Source organism: Nannospalax galili, unplaced genomic scaffold (assembly GCF_000622305.1).
Source record: "Nannospalax galili isolate Female #2095 unplaced genomic scaffold, S.galili_v1.0 scaffold300, whole genome shotgun sequence".
Lineage (NCBI taxonomy): Eukaryota > Metazoa > Chordata > Mammalia > Rodentia > Spalacidae > Nannospalax > Nannospalax galili.
Genome location: NW_008347322.1, coordinates 88,137 through 116,054, shown reverse-complemented (window position 1 = coordinate 116,054; position 27,918 = coordinate 88,137). Strand labels below are relative to the sequence as shown.

The following is a 27,918-nucleotide window of genomic DNA, read 5'->3' as shown; positions in this document are numbered from 1 at the left end:
CCAGGAGAGCTGGGGCTACAGGGAGACCCTGTCTCAAAAAGACCAAAAATAAATAAATAAATAAAATAAAGGTTTTTTAAGTTAAAAAAAAATAACTTTGGGCAAGGCATGGTGGTGCACACACCTTTAGTCCCAGCACTCAGGAGGCAGAGGCAGGTGGATCTCTGTGAGTTCAAGGCCATCCTGGCCTACATAGTAAGTTCTAGGCCAGCTGGGGCTACAGGGAGACCTGTCTCAAAAAGACCAAAAAAAAAAAAACAAAAAACAAACAACGACAACAAAAACTTTGGGCTGGAGAAATGACTCACTGGCTGCTCTTGCAGAGGACCAGGGTTCAGTCCTCAGCACCCACATGGTGACTAACAACCGTCTGTAACTCCAGTTCCAGGGGATCTAACACCCTCTTCTGACCTCTGTGGGCACTGTGCGACACAGGTACACCTATCTACATGCAGGCAATACACTCAAACGCATAAAATAAAATAAGCCAGGCATGGCAGCGAATGTCTTTAATCCCAGCACTTGGGAGGCAGATGTAGGCGGATCTTTGTGAGTTCAAGGCCAGCGTGGTCTACATAGTGAGTTCCAAACCAGCTGGGGCTACACAGAAACCCTGTCTCAAAAAGACAAAAAAAAAAAAAAAAAAAAAAAAAAAAAAAGAAAAGAAAACCATAAAATGCTTTAAAAAATAGCTTTGTGCCTGACAATGACAAACTTCACCTGATGCCAGGATTTGGGAAAATCAAGCCCCCCAAACTGACTTGCAGAAGGGACCCACTAACAATGTAGTTTATGTCCCATTGCAGGAGATGAGAAACAGGTGCCATGTGCAATTGAAGTACTGGATCCAGAGCAGCAAAGCGTTCACTGAACGCCAGTCCTGCACAGCGGCTGCCTGGAACACCAAGTCAGAAAGGATGCTGAGCCTGGATCAGACCTCCGCAGGCAAGAGCAGGAGTGCTATGTCGATGGTGTGGGAGAGAGGAGGAAGGGGCCACCAACGATGTGGGCCCACGTCCCTCCCATTGGACAGATAACAAGCCTGGAGCCGGAGAAGGAGGCGGCAGCTCATATTGGTCATCCAGTCAGTTCATGACAAGCGGAATAAGTCATAGGCTGGAGAGGTGGTTCAGAGGTTGAGAGCATAGGCTGCTTTTGCAGAGGACCCAGGTTCATGTCCCAGCACCCACATGGCAGCTAACAACCGTCCGTAATCCCAGTTCCAGGGGCTCCGATGCCCTCTTCTGACCTCCAAGGGCATTGCACAACATGGGTGCACCTACATATGTGCAGGCAATACACTCATACACATAAAACAATAAAACACTTAATAATAATAAGCCATGTCAATTTAGACACGAAAGGAATGAGGTGGCCCTTTGTGTCACCAGGGAAGAGATGACGGTGATGACCAACACGTGATTCCTAGTCATAGTGCTACCTGTCCTCACAGTGCTCCGTGTCAGGGCCTCACCCCCATGTCACAGCAGCAGCTGGAAGTTTAAAGAGGGAGATGAGCAGCCCAGGATTCCTGAACAGTCAGGAAAACCGCATTTATACCACCAGGCACCACTGTCTGTCACCCAGATGGTGCTGGCCAGAGCCCTTGGGGGACATTCCACAGAGGAGGGACCGGTGCAGGGACTGGTCCCACCTAGAAGGCTTGCTGCTGACCCCTCCACAGGCTTACCTGTCAGGACAGGGCTGGGGGTTGCAAACTTCCACCTCTGCCTCTGGCTGCTGGGCTACTGCACTGCACCTGGCTGGTGGTAGCATCCTTAAGGAGCCGTCCTGGGCCTCCATGCAGTGCACCAGCCGCTCCCGAAGCCCTCCCCCACAGGACAGGCTGCAAGGGCCGAAGTCTCCAGCTGTCCAGCTAAGGAAGGGGACAGAACATCAGGCCCCAGGGCCAGGTCGCTGGTTTGGCTCAGGCAGGTCTGTCCCACTGAATCTGGCTGACACACTTCTGATCCAGGCCAGTCCCTGTGTCCTCAAGCTGTTCTCCAAGAACACCACCTTGGAAAACTGCCCTAACACACATCAGACTCCGAGGCCAGGCATTCGATACTGCTGGCCAGTGACCACCCAGCCCTACACCCTACAAGAACAGCCTTGTCCTCACAGTATTGTGCTACTGACTGCTTCTGGTAGGGGCCAGTGAAGGCCAGGTGCTTCCCACCAGACCCTCCCATCATCCTCCCAGGTAGAGTGGCCACTACCATCTTGTAATGAGCACTTGAGCTCAGAGAGGTCTTGGGTCACCCAGATAGGGTGGCAGCAGAAATAATCATATACCAGGCTACCACTGTGACACGTGTGTCCCAAGTCTCGGTGTCCTCACTCACAAAATGGGGACACCAAAAGAGACCAGCCCACAGAGCTGCAGTTAGGACTGAAGAGAATATACAGGTACTGCCCCACCTGCCCAGGCCATGAGAACCTCACAAGTCAAGTGAACACCCACCTCAGTACTTACTATGGGGGACAGGGTGCAAGGACACAGGGCTCTGGCCATGCAGGTGGCTGCGGGCTCCCTTGGCACTGAGCAGTCTCCATGAACTTGTTCTGGGCTTGATCCAGGCAGCTGTAGGTCACCCAGCGCAGCCCTTTGGGAGCAGAGTGATGACTCAGCCACCTCTAACTAGGGTCCAGCAGAGTTACGGGCAAGCCCTGTCCGGGCCTCACCTGCCCCACAGCTCACCGAGCAGGGCCCGCGCATGGCGGCCCACACCCAGGCTGCCTGTTGCTTCAGCTGGAAGTAGGTGAAGATGATGTCTGGGCGCGTGAGGTCCCCATACTCCTCTCCATATCTCCTGTACACCTGCATCAGGACACATGAAAGCTCGGGCCCTGACTAAGGATGCTCCCTGGGGTCTCCGTCACAGTCCCAGGAAGTCTTTCAGTGTTCCAGCTCCATGGCCCCAGGCTTCAGGCCACAGACAGGATTTGAGTGTCAAGAAGCTCTGGGTGAGGCGGGGCAGAGCATTAGGGGAGTAGGTTGATGGGGTGGGGGACCCCAGTCAAGGGGTTCAGGAGCAGTGTCAGGGCTGGGTGGTCCAGCAGAGGGGGTCCGGGCCAGGGTAGGGAGTGAGGCCAGCACAATCAAAGCTCAGACCATGTCAGCTTCAGTCGACCCACATATGCCTGTCCCGACAGAGCACACACAGGGACATTCGAAGGTGAGACCAGGTCTTTAGAGACATACCCACATGAAAGCTTCCAGGGTTTGTCTCTGCCCCAAAGAAGCAGCAGGAGCCAAGCTCCATCCCAAGAAGGGCCCCATGCTCCAGCTGGTGGACCTTGCTCTGCCTACTCCTTAGTGTGGAGAACTGTCTGTGGCCAGTCCCTCTGCTCTGCCACACTCTCCTGGGAAGCCTTGACTGGCTCCCGCATGACATGAGGTCTACCCTCTCTCTCACTCGAAGGCTGCTCCTATACACTCTGGACACAGGCATATTTTTATGCTGATTTGCTACACACTGAGCCTGTGAGCACCTCCTGTTGCATCTTCACCTTCAAAGGACTGCAAGAAAGAATGAGTGAACGGGGGCTGGAGAGGTGGCTCAACGGTTAAGAGCACTGACTGCTTTTGAAGAGGACCCGGGTTCGATTCCCAGCACCTACACAGCGGCTAACAATCGTCTGTAACTCCAGTTCCAGGGATCTGACACCTTCTTCTGACCTCCACGGGCATTGCATGACATGGGTGCACTTACATACATGTAGGCAATACATTCATACACATAAAAATAACAAAATATAAAAAAAAGAATGAGTGAACAAATAAGCAGACATCCACAGCCTCCGGGAGAAGCTGCTGGCTTTCCCCGGCCTGCCTGTTGCATGACCTGGATCTCCATGTCTTCCTGGATGGGTCCCCGGATGTGGACCTCCTCTAGGTGGGGCAGCCGGTCCCCAGTGAGAGTCACTCTGTATTCCACTCGGTGGTCCTCCAGGACGGATGGGTAGGTAGTGCTGGGGGAGATGCTGGTCTTCCCTGCCACAACATAGCGGCCCTGGAGCCTCACCGCTGAAAAACAAGGCCTTCAGCACTGTGGAGTGGCTATCATCCCTCCGCACAGGCCAGTGGTCCACTGAGTGGGACAGGACCATCCTTCACAGGGAAGAGGTAGAGAAGGCAGCAGGACGCGGTACAAGAGGGCCTCTGCCAACAGGGTCTGATCCCCCACACCATGGCCCTGGCTCCTCCCAGGGTCCCAAACCCTCACCCAAGGTATCCCAGTCTAGTGACCTGTTCATTGAGAGAACCCCTCCTCTGTATGCATACCTCTAACTATGTACACACACAACCCTTCCTCCACAATAGTGGCTCCAAGAATCTGGAAGCTGGCGAGGGCTGTGACCTCTGCCCTCACTCAGTATGCATGAGCTCAAGGACCCTGGGCCAACATCCTTTACACAGGTTCAAGGGTATCCCCAGGCATCCCCAGGACCCATAGTGGCACTGAACAGGACATAGCTGGCTTCTGAGATGAAGCAGAGCACTCATGGGACAGGGTCTTCCAGGGAAGTCCACTGAAAAGCCAGACACTAAAGGGGCCAGCTTCTTGGGCTGGCCAGCCCTGTGCTGAAAGGTCTTGGAGCTGTCAAGCATAGTCCTTCACGTGATTCTCACCCTGCATCCTTCCCTCTCCCTGGATACACTTAGCCATGAGTGCAGCTACCCTTAGAGGGTTCCAGGAATCCTCCTTGAGGATTAGCTAACTCAGGCAGCTTGGGGCACCCCACAACTTGCAGTCAGTGTCAGAAGTAAGGACATCTTAGAGATTAAGGTGTATGTGGCTAAGTACAGGTAAGGGTCCTCCAGTCAGCTCACCCAAGTGTGTGAAAAGAGGCCTTCGGTTGACGACGTGCACATTGGTCATGTTGGGAGTAACTGTCAGGAACGTGACATACTCTGGAGAAAAGCAGAGCAGGACCAGGCTGGAGGGCCATCCACAAGGACACCGCCTCAGCCAGGAGCAGGGCCTGGACCCAAGGTTCTCAGCTGCCCACACAGCTGGGGGGCGGTGTGGCAATGCTCAAGTACTTTGTTGACCGTGGAGCCACGGAACCCTGAGCTGGCAGTGATTTTACTTCATTTTTCATTTCTTTTCTTTCTTTTTTTTCTGTCTTTTTGAGACAGGGTCTCCCTGTAGCCCCAGCTGGCCTGGAACTCTCCATGTAGACCAGGCTGGCCTCAAACTAACAGAGATCCACCAGCCTCTGCCTCCTGAATGCTGGGATTAAAGGCATGTGCCACTATGCCTGGCTATTTTATTTCATTTTAAAAATATTTTATTTATTATTTTTATGTGTATGAGTGTATTGCCTACAGGTATGTAAGCACACCCGTGTTGTTCAATGCCCTCGGAGGTCAGAAGAGGGTGTCAGGTCCCCTAGAACTGGAGTTACAAAAGGTGGGTGCTGGGAATGGAACCTGGGTCCTTTGTGAGAGCAGCCAAGGCTCTTAACAGCTGAGCCATCTCTCCAGCCCCTCGCTTCTTTGTTTAAACAGATCAAAGTCAAGGAAGATCTACCACATCCTCCTGCTGGGATTTCTAAGTGGGAAAGAAGAGATGGCCTAACAGACTTGCAGGATCTTCTCCTTCTTTAATCACAGCTACAGCTAGGGACTACTGGGGTGCTACAATCCTGGTGGCAGCGTTACTGGAGTCTGAGCTGTGGGAGGGTAACACAGAGGGAAGAATGAATTGAAGCCTGCAGGGGGTGCTCAGGCTGACCTGGCCCGTGGGTGCTGTGGCCTGGGCAGCAGGCTGAGGCTCTGGGTCCCTGAAGATGCTGGGAAGCCTGGCCTCCAGGTGAGGGTGGCCCTACCTCTGGCTCTTCCAGCCTTGAAAGAGTCATTCTGTGAACTGCAAGTGCTGTTGTCTCCTCCGCACACCTGGCACGCATCCCAAACCTGCTGGGAATCCATCCTGCCATCACAGCCAAACGTCTGTGCAAAGAGGGTGTTGGTAAGCCTGTGTTATTGGTGTGTCAATCTCCCTGCCCACTGCAACATCCCTGCAGCTCCAGTGGTCTACACAGCAACAGCGCCTAGAAGGCGCCCATGATTTGCCCCAAGGTCACAGCTTGGACTGTAACCTAGGCTGACTGCACATTGCAGCCTGTTCCCAGCAACACTTCCCAGCAGATCACAAGCAGCTGCATCAAGCCAGCCCCACAGACTTGCCCACCCCCCAGGGGCCTTCTACTGCGACAGAAAGGCCTTGAGTCCACAGGGACAGGGGAAGGTGCCTGGGCTGTCCACACACCTACCCTGCAGTTGCCGGACACACACAAACTCAGGGTACCATCCTCCCGAGGGCCATTCGGCACACACCGGGTCCCATCCAGGAAACTGTCTGCACGTCTCACGATGAAGCTTTCTCCAACAGCCCAGCACATGTGTCTGCACAGAGTGTCCCCTGGGAGGGCGGGAGGACAAGGAAGCCTGATGTGTGAAGGTGGGTAAGAAGGGCAGCAAGCTGGGCTGGAAGTCTTCTGGAGTGCACTGCCGCAGCCCCCAAGTGGGTTGTCCCACCAGAGCTGCGCACTGCTGAATTATGAGCCACTGGCATTTCCCTCGAAGTGTCTCCCTCAGTTCCTCTAGCAGGGCCAGAAGGGACTGCTTCTGAATGGGACCTCATTGCTCATCTGCTGGGCCAACACAGAGAACAATACCGGAGCCAGAGCCAGAGTCCAGGCTGCTCCAACCAGCACTAGAGTGATAGATTAAAGGCTGTGATGGTTAACACTGGTTATCAACTTGAGGGGCTCTACAGTCACAGAGACAAACCTCTAGGCATGCTGGGAAGGGATAATCTAGATTAGGTTAGACTCTGGCCATAACCTGATTAGATTAATAGAAGTGGGAAAGCCCACCCTAAAATCGGGCAAGACCATTTCATGGACTGGGGCCTTGGACTGAATAAAAAGGAGAAAGCGAGGGGGCAGGAGAGATGGCTCAACAGTTAGGAGCACTGGCTGCTTTTCCAGAGGACCTGGGTTGGAATCCCAACCCCCACATGGCAGCAAACAACTGTCTGTAACTGCAGTTCCCAAGGATCCAATGCCGATGCCCTCTCCTGCCCTCCATGGGCATTGCACAACATGGGTGCACTTACATACATGCAGGCAATACACTCATACACATAAAATTTAAAAAAAATTTTTAAAAAGGAGAAAGAAAGCTGAACATTGATCTCCCCTGCTTCCTGGCTGCAGGTGCAATGTGGCCCTGACAGACGGCACCCTGGAACTGTGGCCCTGACAGATGGCATCCTGGAACTGTGAGCCAAAATAGACCCTTCCTTCCTGAAGTTGCTATGGTCAGGGTATTTAATCCCAGTGATGAGACAAGTAACTAAGACACTGGCCAACCCCCATGGTTCTGCCTGGCAGAGGGTTTTGTCTTCCCTCTCCGAAGCCCACCTTGACTATACTGCACAGCGGCACTCCAGCGGTAGAAGGAGCTGCCCTGGGAGAGGTGCAGTGGCTGGCTGTCGGTCTGGGCACACTGCTCCGACATGAACTCCAGCTGAGTCTTCTCACAAGCCTGGCCAGGGGAGGTAGAGGGCAGGTACAGGTGGGGCCCTTGTCACTGCATGTACCCTGCCTGCAGGGTCAAGACATGGGGGTGACTCAGTCCTGGGCTACATCTCAGCTCAGCTTTGAGGACTGCAGGTGACCAGGCCACCTGCCTCGCTCTGCAGAGGGGAAAATACCAGAGAATTTGCAGATGACTCAGCAGCAGTAGGTAGGAAAGAGAAGAGTCCTGAACCTGAGGAAACGCTCCAGTGGCAGAGGGTTTCACTACCCAAGCTCCAGGGCCCCCGGAAGCACTGCACTGCCCCACCGCACCAGGGAGAAAAGCACTGAAGTTGACTAGCTGGGCAGAGGTGAGGACCATGGCCACCCTCATCTCAGGGTGAGGGGGGGCCTTGGACATCTGCCCGAAGGAGGTGAAGGACGGAGGCTGGGGTGTCTGACTGCGTGCACAGTGTCGCTGCAGTGAGCAGCCATCTGCAGCCAGACAGATTCTAACTCAATGGAAAAAAGACTCACTGCACCACCTCATGCCACCTACAATGGCTAGACTTTAAAAAAAAAAAAAGTCTAAGCTGGGTGTGGTGGCACACACCATTAATCCCAGCACTCGGGAAGCAGAGGCAGGCGGATCTCTGTGAGTTCAAGGCCAGCCTGGTCTACATAGTGAGCTCCGGGAAAGCTGGGGCTACAGGAAGACCTTGTCTCAAAAAGACCAAAAAAAAGCCTGTACAGGACAAGAGACAGTGGACACCTCACACACTAAGGGATTACAAAATGGCAAAATGGTTTGCGTGTTATGAGAAATGGTTTGGTTAAACATAAAACTGGGTGTGGCAATGCATATCTATAAATCCAGCATTCAAGAGGCAGAGGCAGGCAGACCTCTGTGTGAGTTCAAGGCCAGCCTGCCCTACATACTGAGTTCCAGGCCAGACAAGATTATACAATGAACCCTTTCTCAAAAGGGTGGGGATGGGCTCCAGCGAGATAGCTCAGGGTTTAAGGGACCTCATTGCTCTGTAAGGACCCATGCCCCACACAGCAGTACCAGGAGGGTGGCCTTGAGAAGTGATGAGTTCAAGGGCTCAGCTCTCGTAAATAGGATTGCAGCCTTATGAAGGGCTGGAGGGCTCAACTGGAAGAGTTCCTTCTGTCCCCTGTGCCATGTGAAGGCCCAGAATTCCTTTCCTCGGCAGACAGAGCAACAGGTGCCATCTGGGAAGCAGAGGGCAGCCATCACCAGCCACCAAGTCTGCTGGGACCTTGATCTTGGGCTTCCAGACTTCAGAACCATGAGAAATAAATGTCTGTTGTTTGTAAATTATCTGACTGTGGTGTTTTGTTTCAATAGCCCAGAGACTAAAACAGGTGAATAGCCAAAGGGAATTGAAGACCAAAATTCCAACAGGCACGTGTCCAGATTCATGTGCAGCAGCTGGATTGGCTGTAGCCAAAAGGTGCAAACAACCCAAAGGTTCATCAACAGGTGATAGAAAAGTAAAATTGTTGTGTTCATACCACAGAATGCGCCTGAGCCCTGAAAGGAATTGCAGCACTGAGTCATGGCCCAGCACCAATGACCCTTGGAAATGTTACATTCTGTGAACACAGCCAGGTACAGGATGTTGACACCTACACGAAATGTTCAGAACACGGAGATCCATAGGATAGAAAGCAGGTCAGGGCTGCTGGGACGGAGAGGGGAGGCTGCTTACTGGTGTGGGGTGCTCCTCTGTGGTGACAGAAATATGTGGGGCCATCGAAAGGCGGTGACCACACAACACTGCCAGCATGCTAAGGCCTCTGCACCTTGCACTCTGAATGGCTGTCAAGGCAGCTCACATCAGCATAGAAACAGAAGGACGGTTCTGGCCATGACTCCCAGGCACACCTTCAGGGTCAGTTTTCATCACAAAGATGTCATTAGAGGATGAAATGACACTCAGGGAGGGAAGCGTCTCCATGGTCTCTGCTGGTCACCAGCAGGACTGTCCTGGTTTATGCTGTGTCATCTCAGTGCCCCTCTCCAAAGGGAGGTGTGAACCCAAAGGTCAGTTGCTAACTCCCACCCACCCAGCTGGGAGTCGGCTTACCTGAGTGTTGCACATCTCTGCCTGGAGGTCAGCACCCACACACGCACGCCCCCCAAAGGCAGGTCTGGAAATGTGCAGGAAACAGGAGGGGAAAGAGACATTGCACTGCAGTAGGCAGCGAAGGGGACGTGGCCACCCTTGAGCCTGGAAAACCACCCTGTAGGTACCTGGGGTTATTGCACCACCGCCTCCTGGTAACCACACCTCCTCCACAGGAGCGGGAGCAAGGACTCTGGGGGCCCCAGCTAGACCAGTGTCCATGTACTGCTGCCACGGGGGTCAACTCTGCCAGGGAGCGGCAGCGACCCTTGGAACACCACTGCAAGACAGGACAGCTCTGTCTCGCACTCCCACTGGGACCCACGATGCACAGAGACGCCAGCACAGAAAGGATGCAGCCAGCATACACAGGGGCCCTAACATACAGGGCCCCCAAGAACACAAGGTCTCCCATCATACGTAGGAACTTCCAACACACATAGGGACCTCATGACAGGCGGCTCCCCAACACATCGACCATCCCCAATACACAGGGGCTACACACAGGGAATTCTGATACACAGAAACCCTCAGCACACACAGGGACCTCATACAGAGGGACCCCCAACACGGAGTCCCACCCTCACAGGCACACTCACACTCTTCGGTCTTTTTCAGAGCAAAAGGGAAGAAGCGGTCAGGTTGCCAGCCCACAGGAGAGAGAACGGGTGCAGCTGCCCAGGGAGAAGGGAAGGTTAGCCCTAGGGAGATGGTGCTAGCCATGAGGGCAGGGGCATCTGGATGGGAACTCGCAGGCCTCACTGTCACTCCGAAAACCCTTCTCTGTATATAATCCGGAGCTGGAGGAGGGGATGGGTGGGCTGTGGTACAGTGTCCTGTAGTGAGGGTTCAATAAATTCCACTTGGAAAAGCAGGAGGTTGCTGAGGAGGGACTCTGGGTTCACACACACACACACACCTACATATGCACGTACACATGTGCGTGCACATTCACACCCCCTCACACAGTATGTGCATGCATACATGTGTGAACATATGTGTGCACTTGCTCACACGTGCACACACATACACATGCACGAGCATAAATGTGCACACATGCTCGCTCACATGTGTGCCACACCCATCCACTCATATTATGTGCACACATGCACATGCAAGAACATATGCACACACATGCTCACGTATGTGCATGTTTCTATGCATGCACATGCACATATGCTCACACATTCTCACAAATACACATGCACACATGCACGTGCACCCATGCATATACGTATGCACATACATACTCCCATACATACCCACATGCACACACACTCACACATACACACACACTCCATCTTTCACGATGTCCTGACCTTCTCCACACCACATTCTGTTCCCTCCAGAAGAGGAACGAGGAGGCGGCTACAGCTGCTTTGGTCCAGGGGATCTGTGTGACAGGAGAGGGCCTGGCACACATCCTGCAGGGGGACAGATGTTCCACTCAGGGACACCCGCTCAGCGCCCCTCCCAGACCACAGGGCCCTCTGATGCAGCCACCCAGCTCTGGCGAGGGCCTGGGAGAACAGAACACAGCTGGCTCACCCACCAGAAGCACGACCCTTGCCAGGCCCACCATGCTTCTAGGGGCCCATAAAAATGTCTTAACCTCTTCTAAAATCAGATGAAAAAATGAACTTTTAAATAAAAATAAATGTTCTAGTATATCAATAAACAGTAACGTACAGCTTTTTACATTTTACAAAAATACTAAACATAACTAATTTGGTTTTGGATATGGGTCTCTAGTCCAGGCTGGCCTTGAACTCCCTATTAGCAGAGGGTGACTTTGAATTTGTAATTCTCCTGCCTCCACCTGCAGAGTGCTTAGAGTACAGGCATGTGTCATCACACCTAGTTTCTGTGGTCTTAGAGATTAAACTTGGGGCTTTTTAAGAATCCCAAGAGGAGGCCCAGAAAGATAGGCAAAACCACTTGCAAGGCAAACCTATTGACCTGAGTTCAGTTCCCAGAGCCCACAACGAAAGGGACAAACTGACTGTCTAAAGTTGTCCTCTGACCTCCACAAGCACGCTATGAGCCACATGTGCAGGGACACATGCACACACACGCACACAAATAACAATAAAATAAAAATCATTTTTTGAAGAATTCTAAAAGGTGACCACAGCGTTCAGGGTGGTGGGCAGTAGATGGCGAACGTTAAACCTAATAGGCTGCGGTGTGGTCCTCAACTGTGCCCAGCAGATGGGGGTCAGTGCACCAGGGGAAAGTGAGCAGACTTGGGCGGACCTGGGTGCTGGCGAAGGGCAGACTCACCAGACCCTCCCTGGAGAAGGTGCAAGCAGCAACCCCGGAGCCAAAAGCGATGCGACATTGATCATCCGCACTGTAGTAAAGGCCGGGCTTTGCAAGCAGCTGGTGCTGCATGGGTCCAGACTGCAGCCCCGGTGGGTCCCACATGCAGTGCATTCGCCCTGTGCTGCAAACAGATCAGGGCTCAGAACCCAGGTGGACACCACTGGGGTCATGGTGGAGGAGTGGACACAGAGCTGCCAGTAGGTGGAAATGAGTACAGATGGAACAGATGGAAGGCCAAAAGAGGAACCGGGAGAATGGGACCATGGGAAGGGCCTGGGATGGAGGGTAGAAGTAGGCTGTGGGCAGAACAACGGGACATTGGGGGATGGAGGGTAGAAGTAGGCTGCGGGGGAAGAACAAAGGGAAATTGAGGGATGGGCCCAGGCCTGGAGTGAGATGGAGGGGCGGATGCAGGAAAACGGGAAGGAATGAGAGACAGGGAAGAGTGGAAGGGGACAGACTGATGGGGGACTCTAGTGGGTTATGGGACAGGAAGAAAGGATGGCAGAATGGGCTGGGGTACAGGCCACTGGGTCAGGTGAGACTGACAGCCGACCCTAGCTGAGCGGCGGCCATACCTGAGTAGGTGCTGCAGCCGCCTCTGGCTACAGATGGACCACCCCAGGGCCCATCTAGCAGGTGCTGCACCATCAGATGCCATCACATGGCCACTGGTCTCACAGGCGTGGCCACTGCCTGGAGCTCCATCATGATCCAGGCCAAAGCTGTGCGGGAAGACAATCCTAGGGCTGGGTGAGGGCCACCTTTGTGTCCCTCCCTGGTTGACCCCTGACCCTGCCATTAGCTAACCTAGCTCAGCAAAAGGAGTTCTAGAGGCCCTGCTTCCGTTTCCTATATGAGGAGGCGGAGAGCTGACCCAGCAGGGTGCTTCTCTTCTCTTTTGGCTAAAAAATACCAAAAAATCTTTTAAAATGTACCAGCCGAGCTAATCCATGGTAGTTCCAATCTGGGGGGTAGAAGTGGGAAGTGGGAGCCAGCCAGAAGTCTTGGGGGCCAGCAAGGCATCTCTTCTGGTGGCTGGTGGCATGGGTGTGCTCGGCTTGTGGAAACCTATCCACTGCAGCTGCATTGTGGATGAAAAGCTGGAGAAGATGTGGCCATTTTCCTTTCTGTTCCCAGACAGTGGCTTTCAGACCCAGGGCAGAACCTCCCTACATCCTGAGCAGACTGACCCTGAGAGCCTAAGGGAACGGGGCGGGAGGGGAGTGCAGGAGCAGCCGCGTCAGATCCTCTGAGAAGGGAGCAGCCTCCGCCCCAGAGCCTCCAAAAAGGGAAACTTTCACTTATTACTCTGCAAATTTCTGCATTACTGTTTACAACAATTGGATATTATTTTCATAATAAAAAAAAACCCAAAAGCAAAAAGAAATGAAACAGCTCCCTCTAGATAAATGATCATATGCAGGAACAAAGATTTGTGTAAGAACACACAACTCACGCAACAGCAATGATTTGGAAACAACCTAAGTATCCAACAGAAGGGAATCAAGTGGTAGTGCGTACAAATCACAACGTCAGCGACCGGGGGGAAACATTTAGGATATATCATTATATTAAAAGCAGAGCAGGGCATGGCTGTCCATGCCTTTAATCCCAGCATTCAAGAAGCAGAGACAGGTGAGCTGCCATGTGGGTACTGGGAACCAAACCCAGGTTCTCTGCAAGAGAAGCCAGGGCTGTTGACTGCTCAGCCATCTATCCAGCCCCAGTAAGATTTATTTTCTGGTCGGAGAGATGGTTTAATGGCCCTTACCACTCAAGTCTGATGAGCTGAGTTGAATCCTATAATTCATGTAATTGTGGAAGCAGAACTAACCCCACAAAGTTGTCCTCTAACCCACTCCACACCATACACGCATGCAATAATAATAAATAAAACTTAGAAGCTGGAGAGATGGCTCAACGGTTAAGAGCACTGGGCAGCTCACATCCACCTGCAACCAGCTTCAGGGGATCTGACACTTTCTTCTGGCCTCCACAGGCATACACATATAGGCACGAAAATAAAAAATAAATCTTTTAAAAAATAGAAAATTAGAGGTGGGCATGGTGGTGCATGCCTTTAATCCCAGCACTAGGGAGGCTGACACAGGCAGATCTCTGTGAGTTCAAGGCCAGCCTGATCTACCTAGCAAGTTCCAGGCCACTTGGGTCTACAGGGAGCCCCTGTTTTAAAAAGAACAAAAAAAGGCCAGGCGTGGTGGTGCACAAATGTCCAGACTGACTCCATTTTATTCTAGCTGACTTTTGCTTACCCTATGTTTCTGCCTAGCCACTTCTCTGGCCAACTCATAAAGGCTGCACATACAGTTTCAGGGAGTACATTGTTCCTATAATACTGGGAAACTGGGGGCGGAGAGATGGGTCAGCACTTAAGAGCACTGGCTGCTCTTGCAGAGGACCCAGGTTCAATTCCCAGCATCCACTTGGTGGCTAATAACCATCCATAACTCCAGTTCCAGGGGATCCAACACCCTCTTTGGTCTCTCAGGCATTGCATGACACTTGTACTTATATACATGCAGGCAGAACACTCATACACATAAAATAAAAATAAATTAAAAATAGAAAGTTAAATATAAAGATTTCTAAATGCTGTTTGTTTTGATTGTAATAAAAAGGGGGGAGCTTTTAATCACTCAGTGAGCAAGAGGAATCAGATTTCCCTACCTTGCTGGGGGGCCGGGGGCAGGGAGGGGCTCCTTCTGCAGGCTCTGAAGGGCTTGCTGCCCACCACAGCCCTCCACCTTGGGGTTCAGATCAGCTCCCCCGCCAGTCTGGAGACAGGTGGTGGGGCCACTTACCTGTGCCCAATCTCATGGGCAATGGTGACCCCCAGATCAAAGCCAGTGTCCTCGGTGATGAGACAGCTCCAGGAAGGGGAGCAGGCACCCCCAAGCTGGGTGACCCCCCGAACCTGCCGGTTACCATCAGGCAACTCCAGGTCAAACCTCAGCAAGAGAAAAAGAGTCAGATGTCTGGGTCTCATGCTGACTGCTGCCATGCCATCTTTGCAGAAGGCAGGGAAGTCATAGCGCAGCCATTCCCAGGCAGACTACAGGCCTCGGGGGCTCGGCTACCTGGTTATATAGAGGATTAGGTCAGCATGCCCAGGATCCCTGTCGTCGGCGGGGTTGATTGCCTGGCTCCATTCACAGACACTTATCAGAGACGAGGTGATGTTGGCTGTGATATCTGGAGCACCCTGGGGGTCAAGCACAGAGCCTGCTTCTGTGGCAAGTCTGCAGGGTGGTGCTGGCTGCTGTTGGCACACTCCTCAGTCCTCATTACAACCATATTGCTGCCCCCACATTACAGATGGGGACACGAGGCTCGGAGCTGAGTACCAGGAGAGCCAGCATCCAGCTCTGCAGGAGAGGATGAAGGGAATAGAGAGGACCTCAGGGTCAGTACCCACCTTGGGCTCGGTGAGAATGATCAACTTCACCAGGTGCACTCTGAACTGAGCCCCCAGGGATGGGTCCCTCAGCAGTTCTGACCCCTACGGAAAGCAACAGGAGTGACAGTGAGGTAATACATGACGAACAGAGCTGGTCCAAAAGCCCTCATGGTGGTGGTGAAGAATGCTTCGGGTGGTGGGGAGGCTGAAATGCTAGTGCTTGGCCTGGGAGCCAGCTATTGAGGGTCAGACACACCTCTGGACCTCTCTCTAGCTCATAAACAACTAAAAAAACCAGCTGACTTCCGGTCTGCGTTTGGATCCAAGCTCTGCCTCATCCTAGCTGCATGCGCAGGTCACTAAGCACTGAGACCAAGCTTTGCCTAGTTGGCAGACTTGGGGATAAAACCTAGAGCTTCAATCTGCTGTCTGAGGTGGGTGCCCAGCAATGACGACAGCCATTCCAGTCCCAGAAAATCTGACCTTTTCCACCTGTCCTCCTCGGCCATGTGAATGTCCCAAGGGAGTCTGGGTTTTGGAAATTGGGATTGGTGGGAGGGACCCCAAAATGTGAAGACAATGGTTTCCAAGTGGCAGATGAGCCAATTTTCCCTGAGAAAGTCACCTCTGACACTTGCAGACAGAAAGTCTACTTGGACTTGTTCTAGACTCAGACCACGTTCATCAATGGGAGGGAGTACTGGGAGTGGGCAGTGTGGTACCAGGGGACTTTGGACCCTGAGACTGATGAGGTGGATGCTGCGGGGGGGGGGGGGTCCTTTTGCCAGCAAGAACTACAACCAGCTCAAGAGAGGGCAACCTGGGCAGACTGTGCCCCCTGTTGGCCAAATGGACATTATGAAGGAGGTGAGAGATGGAGCACTGCGGGGCTGAAAGGGATTCCCTTGTCCTCACCCGCCTCTCGCAGGAGAGAGCAAGGAAAAGACAATAGTGACCCCCTTCTCCAGAGCCCTCAAACCCCACAGCCTCAGGGCTCTACTCCAGTTTAATACGTGGAGTTCAAATGCACTGACATTCCGTCGCAATCCCTGGGAGTGGACATTGTCCAGAGGCTCACAAGAACAGCCTACAACCCCACCAGAGGCCTTGAGCCGGCTGTCACTAGGACACTAGTCTGGCCCACTAAGACTCACGATATTGAGGTTGGTCAGCACGTAGCGCTCTGTGTCTTCCTGATGAGCCTGATAGACATCGGGGCCCGCAGCCACCAGCAGCTCCAGGTGCAGAATGTCCTCCACAGCCCTTCCCCATCTCAGTCTCTTGAGGTGAGAGGAAGAGTGACCTGGAGGAGGAAGAGAAGGCTGAGGACAAGGGTTCTAGAAGGCAGGTACTGGGTCGCTGAAAAAGGCTAGCTAGCCCTAAAAGGATGACCTGGGAAGTCAAGAGGCCAACTTCATGCCTATTCCAAGGGCTCAGCTCCCAACCAGAGAGAGGTGGTGAAGAAGGATGCAGGAGGCCCAGCGCAGGTTTGGGAGGTGAAGGCCAAAACTCTCCCAGGGCTCCAAAGCACAGCCCCCCAAACCTGTCCTCACAGGCACAGAGGAACAGGTCACAGTGAATCCAGGTACAGCAGGAGACAGGACCTGCCTCCCTCTCCCCTGCTCATCCTGCCCTGGAGTCCTTCTGCCTAGGAGAGGCCCAAAACTGCTGTCTTTGGTGAGACGGGGGCGGGGGGGGCGGGCGGGGAGCTGCATTAGCAGTGCTTCCTAGCTCCAGGCTGTGTGGACTGCAAGCTGCCCAGCATCCTTGTACTTTGCTAAGGAGCTGGACCAGTGCCTGGCAACGTAGTCTCAGCCTTGAAATAAGTGGCTTTTGAGCACTGTCATGAGTCCTGCCCACCAGGAAAGAGAACCCAAGTGGAGTGTCCTTGTGGACCACAGGAGTCCAGGTCAGTGCTTGCTGTCTTCTTGGAGTCCAGAGGAGTAAGAGGCCAGGCAGCAGGGTCCTAGCCCTCTAGGAGCACAGAGCTGGGAGGACCTGGCCAGTGTGTATCTTTCCTAAGTCATGGAAAAGCCAGTCACAAGTGGGATGTCCCCTAATCCACTCTACCCTGACTGCTAGCCCACCTGCCTCTGGACCCTGCCAGCCTCTAAGTGTGTGTGTAAGGGGGGATGTACGTGTGTGGAGGCCAGAAGTCAACTTCAGGTAAAGTTTTTCTGGAGAAGACAGGCTCTTTCATAGAGACTTGGGGGTTCACTAATTATGCTAGGCTGGCTGACCAGCAAGCCCCAGAGCTTTGCCTGGATAGTGGTCAGGGTGGAGAGGAGTAGAAGTCGTCCACTTGTGATCAATTTTTCTGTAGTCTGGGAGGGATGCATATTGGGCTGTGCTATCACGCTTGGCCTTTTAATGTGATGTTGAGACTAGAACTCAGGTCCTTAAACTTCCACAGCAAGTACTTTACCAAGTAAGCTATCTCCCCAGTGCATCCCTCCACCAGACTTTTAATCAAAGTTACTAATAGTGCTTCTAGGCATCCTGAAAGCCAGGCCTGCAGGCCGTGGGAAAACCTTCACCATGCTGAGATCCTCAGGGCAGGAGCCAGGGGTGCTTGACCCAGTACCTACCTTGTTCCCAGAGAAGGAATAAATATTTATAGCCATGGCAAGATGCCACAAGTTCCTGAAAACCAGCCAGTCACATAGAGGCCATCCATGGGCCAAAGGGACCAGCTGATTAATGGCCAGTCCCCTTGTGATACTTAACAGAAGTCTGGGGTCAGGACCCTGGCTCAGCCAGGACACCCAGAACAGCTTTTATCCAGCTGGCAGGAAGTGAGAGTGCTAATTAACAGACAGACACAGCTCCCCTGGTCTCCTCCCTCCATAGTCACCCCAGCCCTCACAGCATTGATTCAGTGGGAACTCCTGCAGTTCTTCACCTAGTGTCTAAGAAACTCCTTTGGCTCAGGGCGCACCAAGACAGCTACCTATGGGCACAGCAGCATCAGGGCCAAGATGAGATGATACCTCCTTGGGTTCCAGAGCCTGAAGAAAACTCTGAAAAACAAAAACACATTTTTTTAAGCACATTTGATAGGAGGAGGGGAGGAGGAGGAGGAGGAGGAGGAGGAAGGGGACAGGAGAGATGAGGACAGGGAGCGTGAGGGAGCTTGCCTAGGCAGGAAGGCAGAGAAGAACCACACCACACAGGTCTGAAACAAAGTGCAATCTCCATCTTTGTGGGAGTCAACCAATTTCCTCTTCTGACAGTGGAAAGATCACATCCATTCTACTCAGGGCTATCTGGCAGCCCCCTCCCCCAGGTGACCCAACACCAACTCCTGCTGTGAGCCCACCTGCTGGAAATCGGAGAGCCCCCAGCATCCCAGGATGAAGAAGGCACCAGTGAGGACTCCTCTGACACTGACCACATGGGAAGGGTGGCATGTTACCCAGGGGTGAAGCTGGCTCATCCTTAGAAGAGGCAGCCGATGGCTGGACAGGGGGTCTGGGGACTGGGAATCTGGTCAGTGGAATGTGACAGGCCAGACTCACTGGCTGGGCGGGACATCAGGCGGTGTTTATTCTTGGGTGCTTCCTCCCAGGGCAGGACTATGGTGGGGGTGGGGAAACACATACAGCTTCTTCTACTAGGAGTTTGGGATAGTCCCCAGTGTAGAGCACCCCAAACCTGTCCTATAGCAGTAGAATTGCCCAGCTGTGCACATCTATCCTCCTAGGCTAGAGTGGTCTAGCAGTCCAATTGTGACAGCAGTGAACTTTGCATAGGGTCCTGGGCACAAAATGCCAAATGCTTGGAGCCTACTGGGGACATTCTTATTCAAACCACCACAGGCCCTGGTCTCCATAGGCTCATGACCAGCAAAATGCATTTAGCCCAACCTTAAAAGTTTCCATAGTCTTTTTTTTTTTTTGTCTTTTTGAGACAGAGTCTCCTTGTAGCCCCAGCTGGGCTAGAATTTGCTATGTAGACCAGCGGGCCTTGAACTCACAGAGATCCACCTGCCTCTGGCTCCTGAGTGTTGGGATTAAAGGCATGTGCCACCATACCTGGCAGTCCACATAGTCCCTACCAGTTTCAATACTATTCAAAAGTCCACAGTTCAAAGTCTCTTATGAGACTCAGAGCAAAATCTTAACTGTAAGCCCCTGTGAAATCAAAAGACAAGTTATATACTCCCAACATACAGAGGAACCGAATACCCATTCCAATTCCAAAGGGAGGAATGGGGGCATAGTGAGGAAATACCAAACCAAAACAAGACTGAAAACCAGCAGGGCAAACACCAAATCCAGTAGCTCCACATCCAACTTCTGGGACTTCACTTCCAAAGGGCTTACGTGGCTCAGCCTCTCCAGCTTTGCTGCATGAAACATATATCTCTCTCTTGGGCTGGTACTGAAGAGCCAGAATGCATGACTCCATTTGGCTAGCTTCTTCAGCCAAGCCTGGACAAGCTCAGGAATATTGTAAATTTTCCAGTTGCTACCCCCCCCCCAGAAGCTATAGATTCAGCAAGCCCTAAACATGTAAAAGCCTTATAAGGTATGAACAAAAACTTCTGGCCCTAAAAGATATCAGCACATTCCAATGCCCTGAAGACAGCCCCTACCAATCAAAACTTCCCTCATACTCAGGATATGGGGCCATCCAATTATTTTAAAAGATGCTTGGCGCCTGCAGGTTTCTGTGGAGTTCTTTAATAGAAGCCCCTGCTTGCTATTGTTCAGGGCTGGACGCCATCTTTGGTTGTAGAGTCCATGCCCAGCTAGCCACTAATTTGGTTACTTTATACTTTAAATTTCTGAATAAAATTTTTATGCATTTTTCCTTCATGTCTGTGGGAATTATTCCCAACTCTCGGACCCTAACAGTACCACCCCCTGTATGCAGCTCTCCTTGGCAGATGTCTCACAGCTCTGGCATCACGAACATCTTCTTGGGGTCTCCATCGCCAACCAGGCTTCACCGTCACAGCTTCATGCAACGGCCGATCAGGGCCTTCTCTATGCAGAGGAACCTCTGCTGCACGCTGCCTGGCCTCAGCAGCTCTCTGAGACCTCAGAGGAAGAACCAATGACCCCTTCACTCTTCCATCTTTCATGCCTCTAAAGCCAGAACCAGGTGAATGACATTGCCAAGTTTGGCTGCAAGTTTGGGGTGGACCCTGGCCTGCTTCATCCACTTTTGAAGCTTTTCTCTGAAAAAACTGAACATTCTGCATTTCTTTCTGCCCCATTTGCTCTTTTTCACTGTAGATCTGCATAATTTCACCATTAACAGCCACACCACCATTCCTATGTTAGACTGCCTTGAAATATCCTCGGCCAAAGAAATTAGTCTCTTGCTTTTCAACTTAGCCTCAGGCAAGCTTTTTGGCTATGGGCATACTCCAGCCAGACTCTGCCAAAATATCCCAATTGCTGTTTACGTTCTCATTTCCCTGTGGAACTACATTGTACTCAACACTACTTTCTTCCAGGTACCTACTAGAATGGCCTGTTAAACTTTGCTTACAGCAATCAACTGCTTTTCTAGCCCAAACTTCCAGAGTCTTCTACATTCTTCACAAAACCCACGAGGTCAGGTTCTTCACAGCCAATGGCCCGCTCTCAGTACCAATTACTGTATTACTTTTCTGTTGCTGTGATAGAAACATCATGACCAAGGGAACTTATAAAAGGAAGTTTATTTAGCTTATGGTTGCAAAGAGGCAAGAGTCCATCATGGTGGGGTGGCCTGGTGGCAGAGGGGGCTGGAGTAGGAGCAGAAGTTAAGCTCTCACATCTTCAAGCAGGCACAGGAAACAGCGTGACTGGAGATCCGCAAAGCTTAAGAACTCTGTAAGCCACCCTCAGTGATGTGCTTTCTCCAGCATGGTCACATCTTCTAAGACCTCCCAAAACAGTGAAACCAACTAGGGACAAAATGTCCAAATACTTGGAGCTGATGGGGAACATTCTCATTCAAACAATCACACTTGCCAATAATGTATAGACATGCCTGACCCTTTCTCCCTTTATCACAAGAGAAAAACACACCTGATACAAGATGCTGGAGGGATAGCTCAGCCATTACAGGTTCAGGCTACCAAGATAATGCTGGAATGTCTGAAGAAAGTGGTCACTGATCTGTACCTTGCATGGAAAAAACACCTTAAACCATGAGGAAGATTTTTTTAAAACTCCATCCTTAGGTTGGGAATGTATAGCTCAGTGAGTAGAGGGCTTGCCTAGCATGCATGACCCTGGGTTCCACCCCAAGCACAGCATAAACTGGGCATGGTGGTGCATGCCTGTAATCCCAGCACTAGATGGTGGAGGGTGGAGAAGTTTAAGGTCATTTTATTCTACATAGATAGTTCAAGGTCAGCCTGGGCTACAACTTAAGGCTCTGCCTCCAAAAAAAAAAAAATCACTCTCATGATTAACAAACCCTAGAGCCCTCAAAGAACCTGACAAAATGCCTGCTCTTTTCCTGGTTGTTAGGTAGCCTAAATTTCCCTTAATCGGGAATTTTCCCTTTTCCTCAACCTCTTTTCTTTCTAATTAAGTTTTTTGGGCAGGGTCCTTTTGAGACAGGGTCTTCCTATAGCCCCAGCTTCCCTGGAACTATGTAGACCAGACCAGCCTTGAATTCAGAGATCCACCTGCCTCTGCCTCCCAAATACTGGGACTAAAGGCATGTGCCATCACCCCCAATTAAAAGTTTTACCTCAGAGTTCATACTCGGTCTCAGTTGTTATTTCTATATCATTGGGACAAGTTCCTAAGCATCAACTCCCAGTTCCTCAAGGTTCATCCAAGCACCTGCCTGGAACTGCTGGAGACAGTCTACTTGACTCACCCCTAACCCCAGTGGCCAGCCTAGACCATGCAGGTATGCTGCAACCTGAACCCACAGAACTGGTCTTATCTGCTTTATAGCCACCAGTTGAAATTGGCTGGTATGTACTTCAGTGGCCAGAATGCTTACCTGGATTGCACAAAGCCCTGGGCTCAAGCTCTAGTATCACCTAAAACTGAAGGTGATGGCACACTCCTGTAATCCCAGCCCTTGAGAAGTGGAGGCCAGAGGATCAGAGGTTCAAGGTCATCAGAGCAGTGAAACGGCTACAATGGGTACAAGCTGCAAAAACCTGATGGTTTGAGTTCATGCTCCAGGTCCCGTGGTAAAAGGATCCTGAAAGTTATCCTCTGACCTCCATACATTGATGGTGTCTTATGTACCCACATTCACACACTCAAATCATACACACAAAATACTAATAAGAAAAATAAATTTAAAAAATTTCAAGGTTGGGAGCCGGGCATGGTAGTGCAGACCTTTGATCCCAGCACTTGGGAGGCAGAGGCAAGTGGATCTCTGTGAGCTCCAGGCCAGCTGGGGCTACAGGGAGACCCTATCTCAAAAAAAAAAAAAAAAAAAAAAAAAAAAGAAAGAAAGAAAAAGTTCAAGGTCGGGGCCAGAGATACGGCTCAGCCATTAAGAGCACTGGTTGCTCTTTCAGAGGACCTGGGTTCGATTCCCAGCACCCACATGGCAGCTACCAACCATCTGTCACTCCAGTTTCAGGGCATCCCACGCCCTCTTCTGACATTTGTGGGCATTGCAGGACTTGGGTACACTTATACACATGCAGACAATATGCAGTAATACACCACACAAAATAGAAATAAATAATTCAAGGTTATCCTAGGCTGCATAGTAGAGTTTAAAGCCAGGCTGGACTACAAGAGATCTTGTCTCATAACAAGCAAACAAGCTGGACATGGTTAATCCCAGCACTCAGGAGGCAGAGGCAGGCAGATCTCTATGAGTTCAAGGCCAGCCTAGTTTACATATCAAGTTCCAGGCCCGTTGTTGCTGCAGGAAGTGTGGGAACTACATGCATGCCGCACACACACACACACACACACACACACACACACACACACACAGAGGCAAACGAAGAAACACCTCTGCCAGGGGATACCCCATCACTACTACGCAAAACAAAAACAAAAACCAACTCCCTGGACAAAATTTGGTGAAGGCGTAAGCATGGGTCCCTGGCTTCCCAAAGTGCTCCCTGACCTTCCAGGGTGGCCTCTGGACTTGCGGTGCCTCCATCCTTCCCTAACCCAAATGCAAGCTTCAGGCTTACGGAGCCCTCATCTGTGTTACCAAGTAACACGAGGGCAGGACCAAGCAAGGTGTACTAGTCACTTATTATTTTTGCACATTATCTTAATTAGAATCCTGCTTCATCACCATAATCGGAAGGCTGGCATGCCTTTGCAGCCCTAGGGCTTTGGGGCGAGGGTGAAACCAGCAGTGCCTACCCTTGGCTTTCCTCTAAGAGTACGGAGCACGCGGTGCAGCCCGCATAGGCCCCGCCCACGCCCCTTCCGGGTGGGTGTGCTCACAGAGTGTTCCCCCCTCAGTCCCTTTCCAGCGTCCACGCTGCTCCTCATCCCCGACCCCAACACATACACTCTTGATCTCAGAGAGGCCCTAGGCTCCCCTCAGCCCAACCCTGGGTCGCCACTCCAGGGAGCTTCCCTGTACGGTGCGGCCGAGCGTTCCGCCCCACACCCGCACGTGCGGAACCAGAGGTGCGGGTCGGGTTTCCAGCCGGAAGCGAAAAGACGAGCACTGCGCGCTCGGGAGCGCCCTACGGAGGCACGCGGGCCTTTAGGAGGGCGCTTCCGGTGGCTGTCTTAATTTGATTCTTTCCTAGGCCTTTCGGACTCCGGGGAGCGGGAAGATGAAGGCGAAGGCCGCCACGTCTGCGACCCAGCCCGGGCCTGTCCGGAAGGTCGCTCGGAAAAAGGCCAGTAAGAGGTTCCAGAAGCGCAAAGCGGCAGGAGGAAGGGGGACTCCGGGAAGTCACCCCGCAGTAGTCGCGGGCCGACCGCCCAAGGCTCCAGAGGACTTTTCTTACAATTGGAAAACGCTGCAAGAGGTGAGGCAGAGCACTTCTGCTCGGGTAGTGCGGACTGGAAGGGAGGTAGGATGCTACGTGTGGTCCCAGAACACGTGAAGGAAAGCCCAGCCCTGGAGGGTTTGTGCATTTCCTAAAATAGATCGTCATCAAATTTGGACCTCCTTCCCCCATCTGCGTCCCGCCCCCATATCCCTCCTCCCTTATGACAGCGGATTTCATGAATTCTGTCATATATGTTGACTTACTGGGTCAAGCATTTGCTTAAAATATTTTTATTTTCTTATGTGTACGAGTGTGTTGCCTGCAGGTGTGTAAATGCACCCATGTGCAAAACCAGAAGGCGTTGGATTCCCCTGGAACTAGAGTTAGAGACGGTTGTTAACCACTGTGTGGGTGTTGGGAATCAAACCTGGGTTCTCTGGAAGAGCAGTCAGTGCTCCTCACCGCTGTGCCACCCCTCTTTATTTCATGTGTATGACTATGTATTGCCTGCATGTACGTAAGTGCACCTGTGTCATGCAGTGCCCATAGAAGTCAGAAGAGGTTCATTGGATGGCCTGGAACTGGAATTACAGGCGGTTGTTAGCCTCCATGTGAGTGCAGAGAACTGAACCCAGGTCCTCTGCAAGAGCAGCCTAACCATTGAGCCATCTCTCCAGCCCTCCGCTCAAGCGTTTGTACCCTTGATGCAAGTTCATCTACTGGCGCCTACTCAGCCTGTCTCGAGGCACTCCATTAAAGAACATCAACTCTCCCTCACCTGGCAATAGTTACCAGTAGTTCCTTGGCATGGGTCTTGTGTACACCGTGCCTGTATCTTAAACCATGTTGGAGAACCCAGGCTGGTCTGAAACTCACTATGTAGCACTGCCTGCCTCACATGCCCGAGTGCTGGTATTGCAGGTGTGGGCCACTGTGCTCTCTCACTCATAACGTCTTACGTTCTCTGGAGCTAGCTGTTGCTGTCTCAGTTTCCTAAATGAGGAGATTGAGACACCCAGATTTTAAGGTATTTGGTCTAAGGAAGTTCACATAGCAAGTAAATTGCAGAATTGGGGTGTAGGTGTGTACAGTCTGGCTTTATGGTTGCTCTGTTGACCTAATAATCTGGAGTGTAGCTCATGGAGCCTCTGGGAGCAAGAGTGAATCTATAGAGCTTGGACTCTGTAACTCGATACCTGGTTCCTTAGTTTGCGCGTTCCTGGTCATTTTCCTGTGTGGACACAGGACCAGACCAGTCAGACCCCTGTGGACATCCCTACTCTATGATTTCTCATCACCATCTTTTTTTTTCTTTATCCCAAGTAAGTAAAATTAAGTGCATGGATTTGATGTTTACCACAGGAAACTTGGAATTTGCTCTTGCTTCTGTTTTCTGCTCTCAACTGTTAGGGGAACAGGTTAGGTAGAAACCCACCACATCATCTGCCAGCTGGGAATCACCATGCCAAGGTCTTTACTGGTGATTTGAGCATAAGGAGGAAGGTGTGTTCTAGACCTTAGCCTCTGCCTGGATGAGATGATCATGGCTGTTGTCATGAGCCATCTCTGGTTTGACAGTAGCTTTTCTTTCCACTGGACACACCCCCGACTTCCCCAGACCCCAAGCTACAGCCATCCTCTAGAGATACTGTGAAGGAAATGGTCTTTGTGCTTCAGAGCTGACACAGTCATCCAGGGACGCCACTCTAAATTCAACTCCAAATTAGTTAAAGAAAGGAAGAACAGAATGCCCCCATCCCCAGGCTCATTGAGGTGCTCTGGGATGCTAAGTCACTCAGGTACTTACAGTGTAGAATGCGAGTTTGAAATGTAGACTAAAGAAGCAGATGTCAAAACTATGCACTGTAATGAGCAAAGGAAAAGAATCTCAGCGCTGGTGACAAGGTGAGGATGAGAAGGGCTTTTCCTTGCAGGGCGTGGAGGTACAGTCTTTGGAGGCAGAGATGGGCGGATCTCTGAGATCAAGGCCAACCTGATCTATATACTGAGTTCCAGGACTGCTGGGCTGTTAGGGACACCCTGTCTCGAAAAGGGGGGAGGTGCTTTTCCAAACCCTGGACAGTTCCTATCGGTGAAGCCGACAAGAAGCATGTGCAGATGATGGGGGTTGTGTTCAGACAGATTTGTTCAGTCAGGATGTCAGTTCGAAATTTAAGTGTAGCTTGTATTTAATTTTGATCCCATCAGCTACTGAAACAAAAGTCACCGGCCCCAGAGAAACGGCTCCTCTCCCAGACGGACGCCAAAAAGCAGCCCCATGGTACCCAGCAGAAGAGATCAAAGGGGGACCAGGAGACTGCCCAGGATGCACCTAAGATGGACAGGCAGAAACTGGCACCTCCCACAAAGACCTCCAGAACAGAGCAGAAGAAAGGAGCCAAGAAGAGGAAACATGGTGACATTTCTTCTGAGCAAGTGGATGTCAAGCAGAAGCAGGGCACCAAGGGGGCAGCTCTGGTCTTGGCTTCGTCCACACCCACTGAGTAAGTACTGACGGCTGCACCCTCCGCTGCTGGTGCTCTGAGTGTACGTCTGGTCTCCACTTACTCACCAGTGAGAGAAGGTGCTGTCTCTCTTTGGCCCTGATCCTGATCAAGTCTCCCTCACAATCCCATGTTTGTTTTACTGTTTACTTATTTGTCACTTGTTTCTGCTAGAGTGTGGGGTTCTGAAAGCAGACGGTGTTTCACAGTCAGTGCTCTGTGTGTGGACCCTAGCATAGAGCTGGGCACTTCGTAAGTGCCAGCAAAAACTTGTGATGATCGAGTGCTGGACTGACAGACTCCTGTGAAACCCAGTCCTACCACTTGCCTGTTGGTGGCACTGGGCAGGTTTCTGCATCTCTGCACCTCAGTGTGGCCATCTGTGGAGTGAGGAGAACCGAGGCACAACATGCTTGGCTTAGTGTCTTGTGACTACTTAACAAGCACTGTGGTAACACTTCATCTGGAGGGGACATGCTCATCAGTCAGGAATTGGCTTCCTACTACTTGTGCATTCAGAGGGTGAAGGGACGTGGGTTTGGCTGGCCCGTTTGTAAGCAGGCGAGAGTAGAGGGATAACAAGACCCCTCCTCCCTTCCTGCTGAGGCTGATGGAAGAGAGGAGACCCACAGATGGCTCCTTTAGTACTGTGAAGGGTCAGGTTAGACCAGTAAAGGAGAGGGCCTGGGGACACAGCAAGAGGCCTGTCACTGGGGCATGGAGGAGCCTTTTTTTTGGTCTTTTTGAGACAGTCTCCCTGTAGCCCCAGCAGTATAGACCAGGCTGGCCTTGAACTCACGAAGATCTGCCTGCCTCCCGCGAGTGCTGGGATTAAAGGCGTGTGCCACCACGCCCGGTTTAAATTTAAGTTTATATGTATGAATATTATGCCTGCATGTGTGTGAGTGCATCCTTGTCATGCAGTGCCCCCAGAGATCAGAAGAAGACATTGGATCCCCTGGAGCTAGAGTTACAGACCATGGAGGAGCTAGAGCTCCCCGGCAGCCATGGAGCGAGTGCCCATGTTGGCTCTGCCTTTCTCACTTCTCCAAAAGGTGGGAGACAGTGCAAGGCACATGTCTGTCC

The 27,918-nt window shown here is 51.8% G+C and overlaps 2 protein-coding genes across 4 annotated transcripts in view; one reads left to right on the top strand and one right to left on the bottom strand.

The window, feature by feature from the left end:
• Adamts13 (ADAM metallopeptidase with thrombospondin type 1 motif 13) overlaps window positions 1–18,893 on the bottom strand; it is a 36,135-nt gene extending 17,242 nt beyond the window's left edge. For both annotated transcript variants that reach the window (XM_029568757.1, XM_029568759.1), the window contains exons 1-19: window positions 18,752–18,893; window positions 18,383–18,452; window positions 16,587–16,735; window positions 15,451–15,534; window positions 15,113–15,237; window positions 14,837–14,983; window positions 12,590–12,736; window positions 11,970–12,132; window positions 11,006–11,110; window positions 9,815–9,966; window positions 9,648–9,711; window positions 7,438–7,561; window positions 6,283–6,431; window positions 5,839–5,959; window positions 4,838–4,918; window positions 3,849–4,030; window positions 2,686–2,821; window positions 2,477–2,606; window positions 1,691–1,876 (exon numbers count right to left, since the gene is read on the bottom strand). In XM_029568757.1, coding sequence (XP_029424617.1) covers window positions 1,691–1,876; window positions 2,477–2,606; window positions 2,686–2,821; window positions 3,849–4,030; window positions 4,838–4,918; window positions 5,839–5,959; window positions 6,283–6,431; window positions 7,438–7,561; window positions 9,648–9,711; window positions 9,815–9,966; window positions 11,006–11,110; window positions 11,970–12,132; window positions 12,590–12,736; window positions 14,837–14,983; window positions 15,113–15,237; window positions 15,451–15,534; window positions 16,587–16,735; window positions 18,383–18,452; window positions 18,752–18,868 — 2,432 coding nt within the window. In that variant the 5' untranslated portion in view covers window positions 18,869–18,893. The remainder of the gene's footprint in view (window positions 1–1,690; window positions 1,877–2,476; window positions 2,607–2,685; window positions 2,822–3,848; window positions 4,031–4,837; window positions 4,919–5,838; window positions 5,960–6,282; window positions 6,432–7,437; window positions 7,562–9,647; window positions 9,712–9,814; window positions 9,967–11,005; window positions 11,111–11,969; window positions 12,133–12,589; window positions 12,737–14,836; window positions 14,984–15,112; window positions 15,238–15,450; window positions 15,535–16,586; window positions 16,736–18,382; window positions 18,453–18,751) is intronic.
• Window positions 18,894–23,872: 4,979 nt separating this feature from the next.
• Rexo4 (REX4 homolog, 3'-5' exonuclease) overlaps window positions 23,873–27,918 on the top strand; it is an 11,214-nt gene continuing 7,168 nt past the window's right edge. The window contains exons 1-3 of one of the 2 annotated variants that reach the window (XM_029568741.1): window positions 23,873–24,014; window positions 24,140–24,364; window positions 26,537–26,832. In XM_029568741.1, the coding sequence (XP_029424601.1) occupies window positions 24,167–24,364; window positions 26,537–26,832 (494 nt within the window). In that variant the 5' untranslated portion in view covers window positions 23,873–24,014; window positions 24,140–24,166. Of the gene's footprint in view, window positions 24,015–24,052; window positions 24,365–26,536; window positions 26,833–27,918 lie in introns of those variants that run through there. The other variant, XM_008843907.3, reaches the window with a different exon arrangement.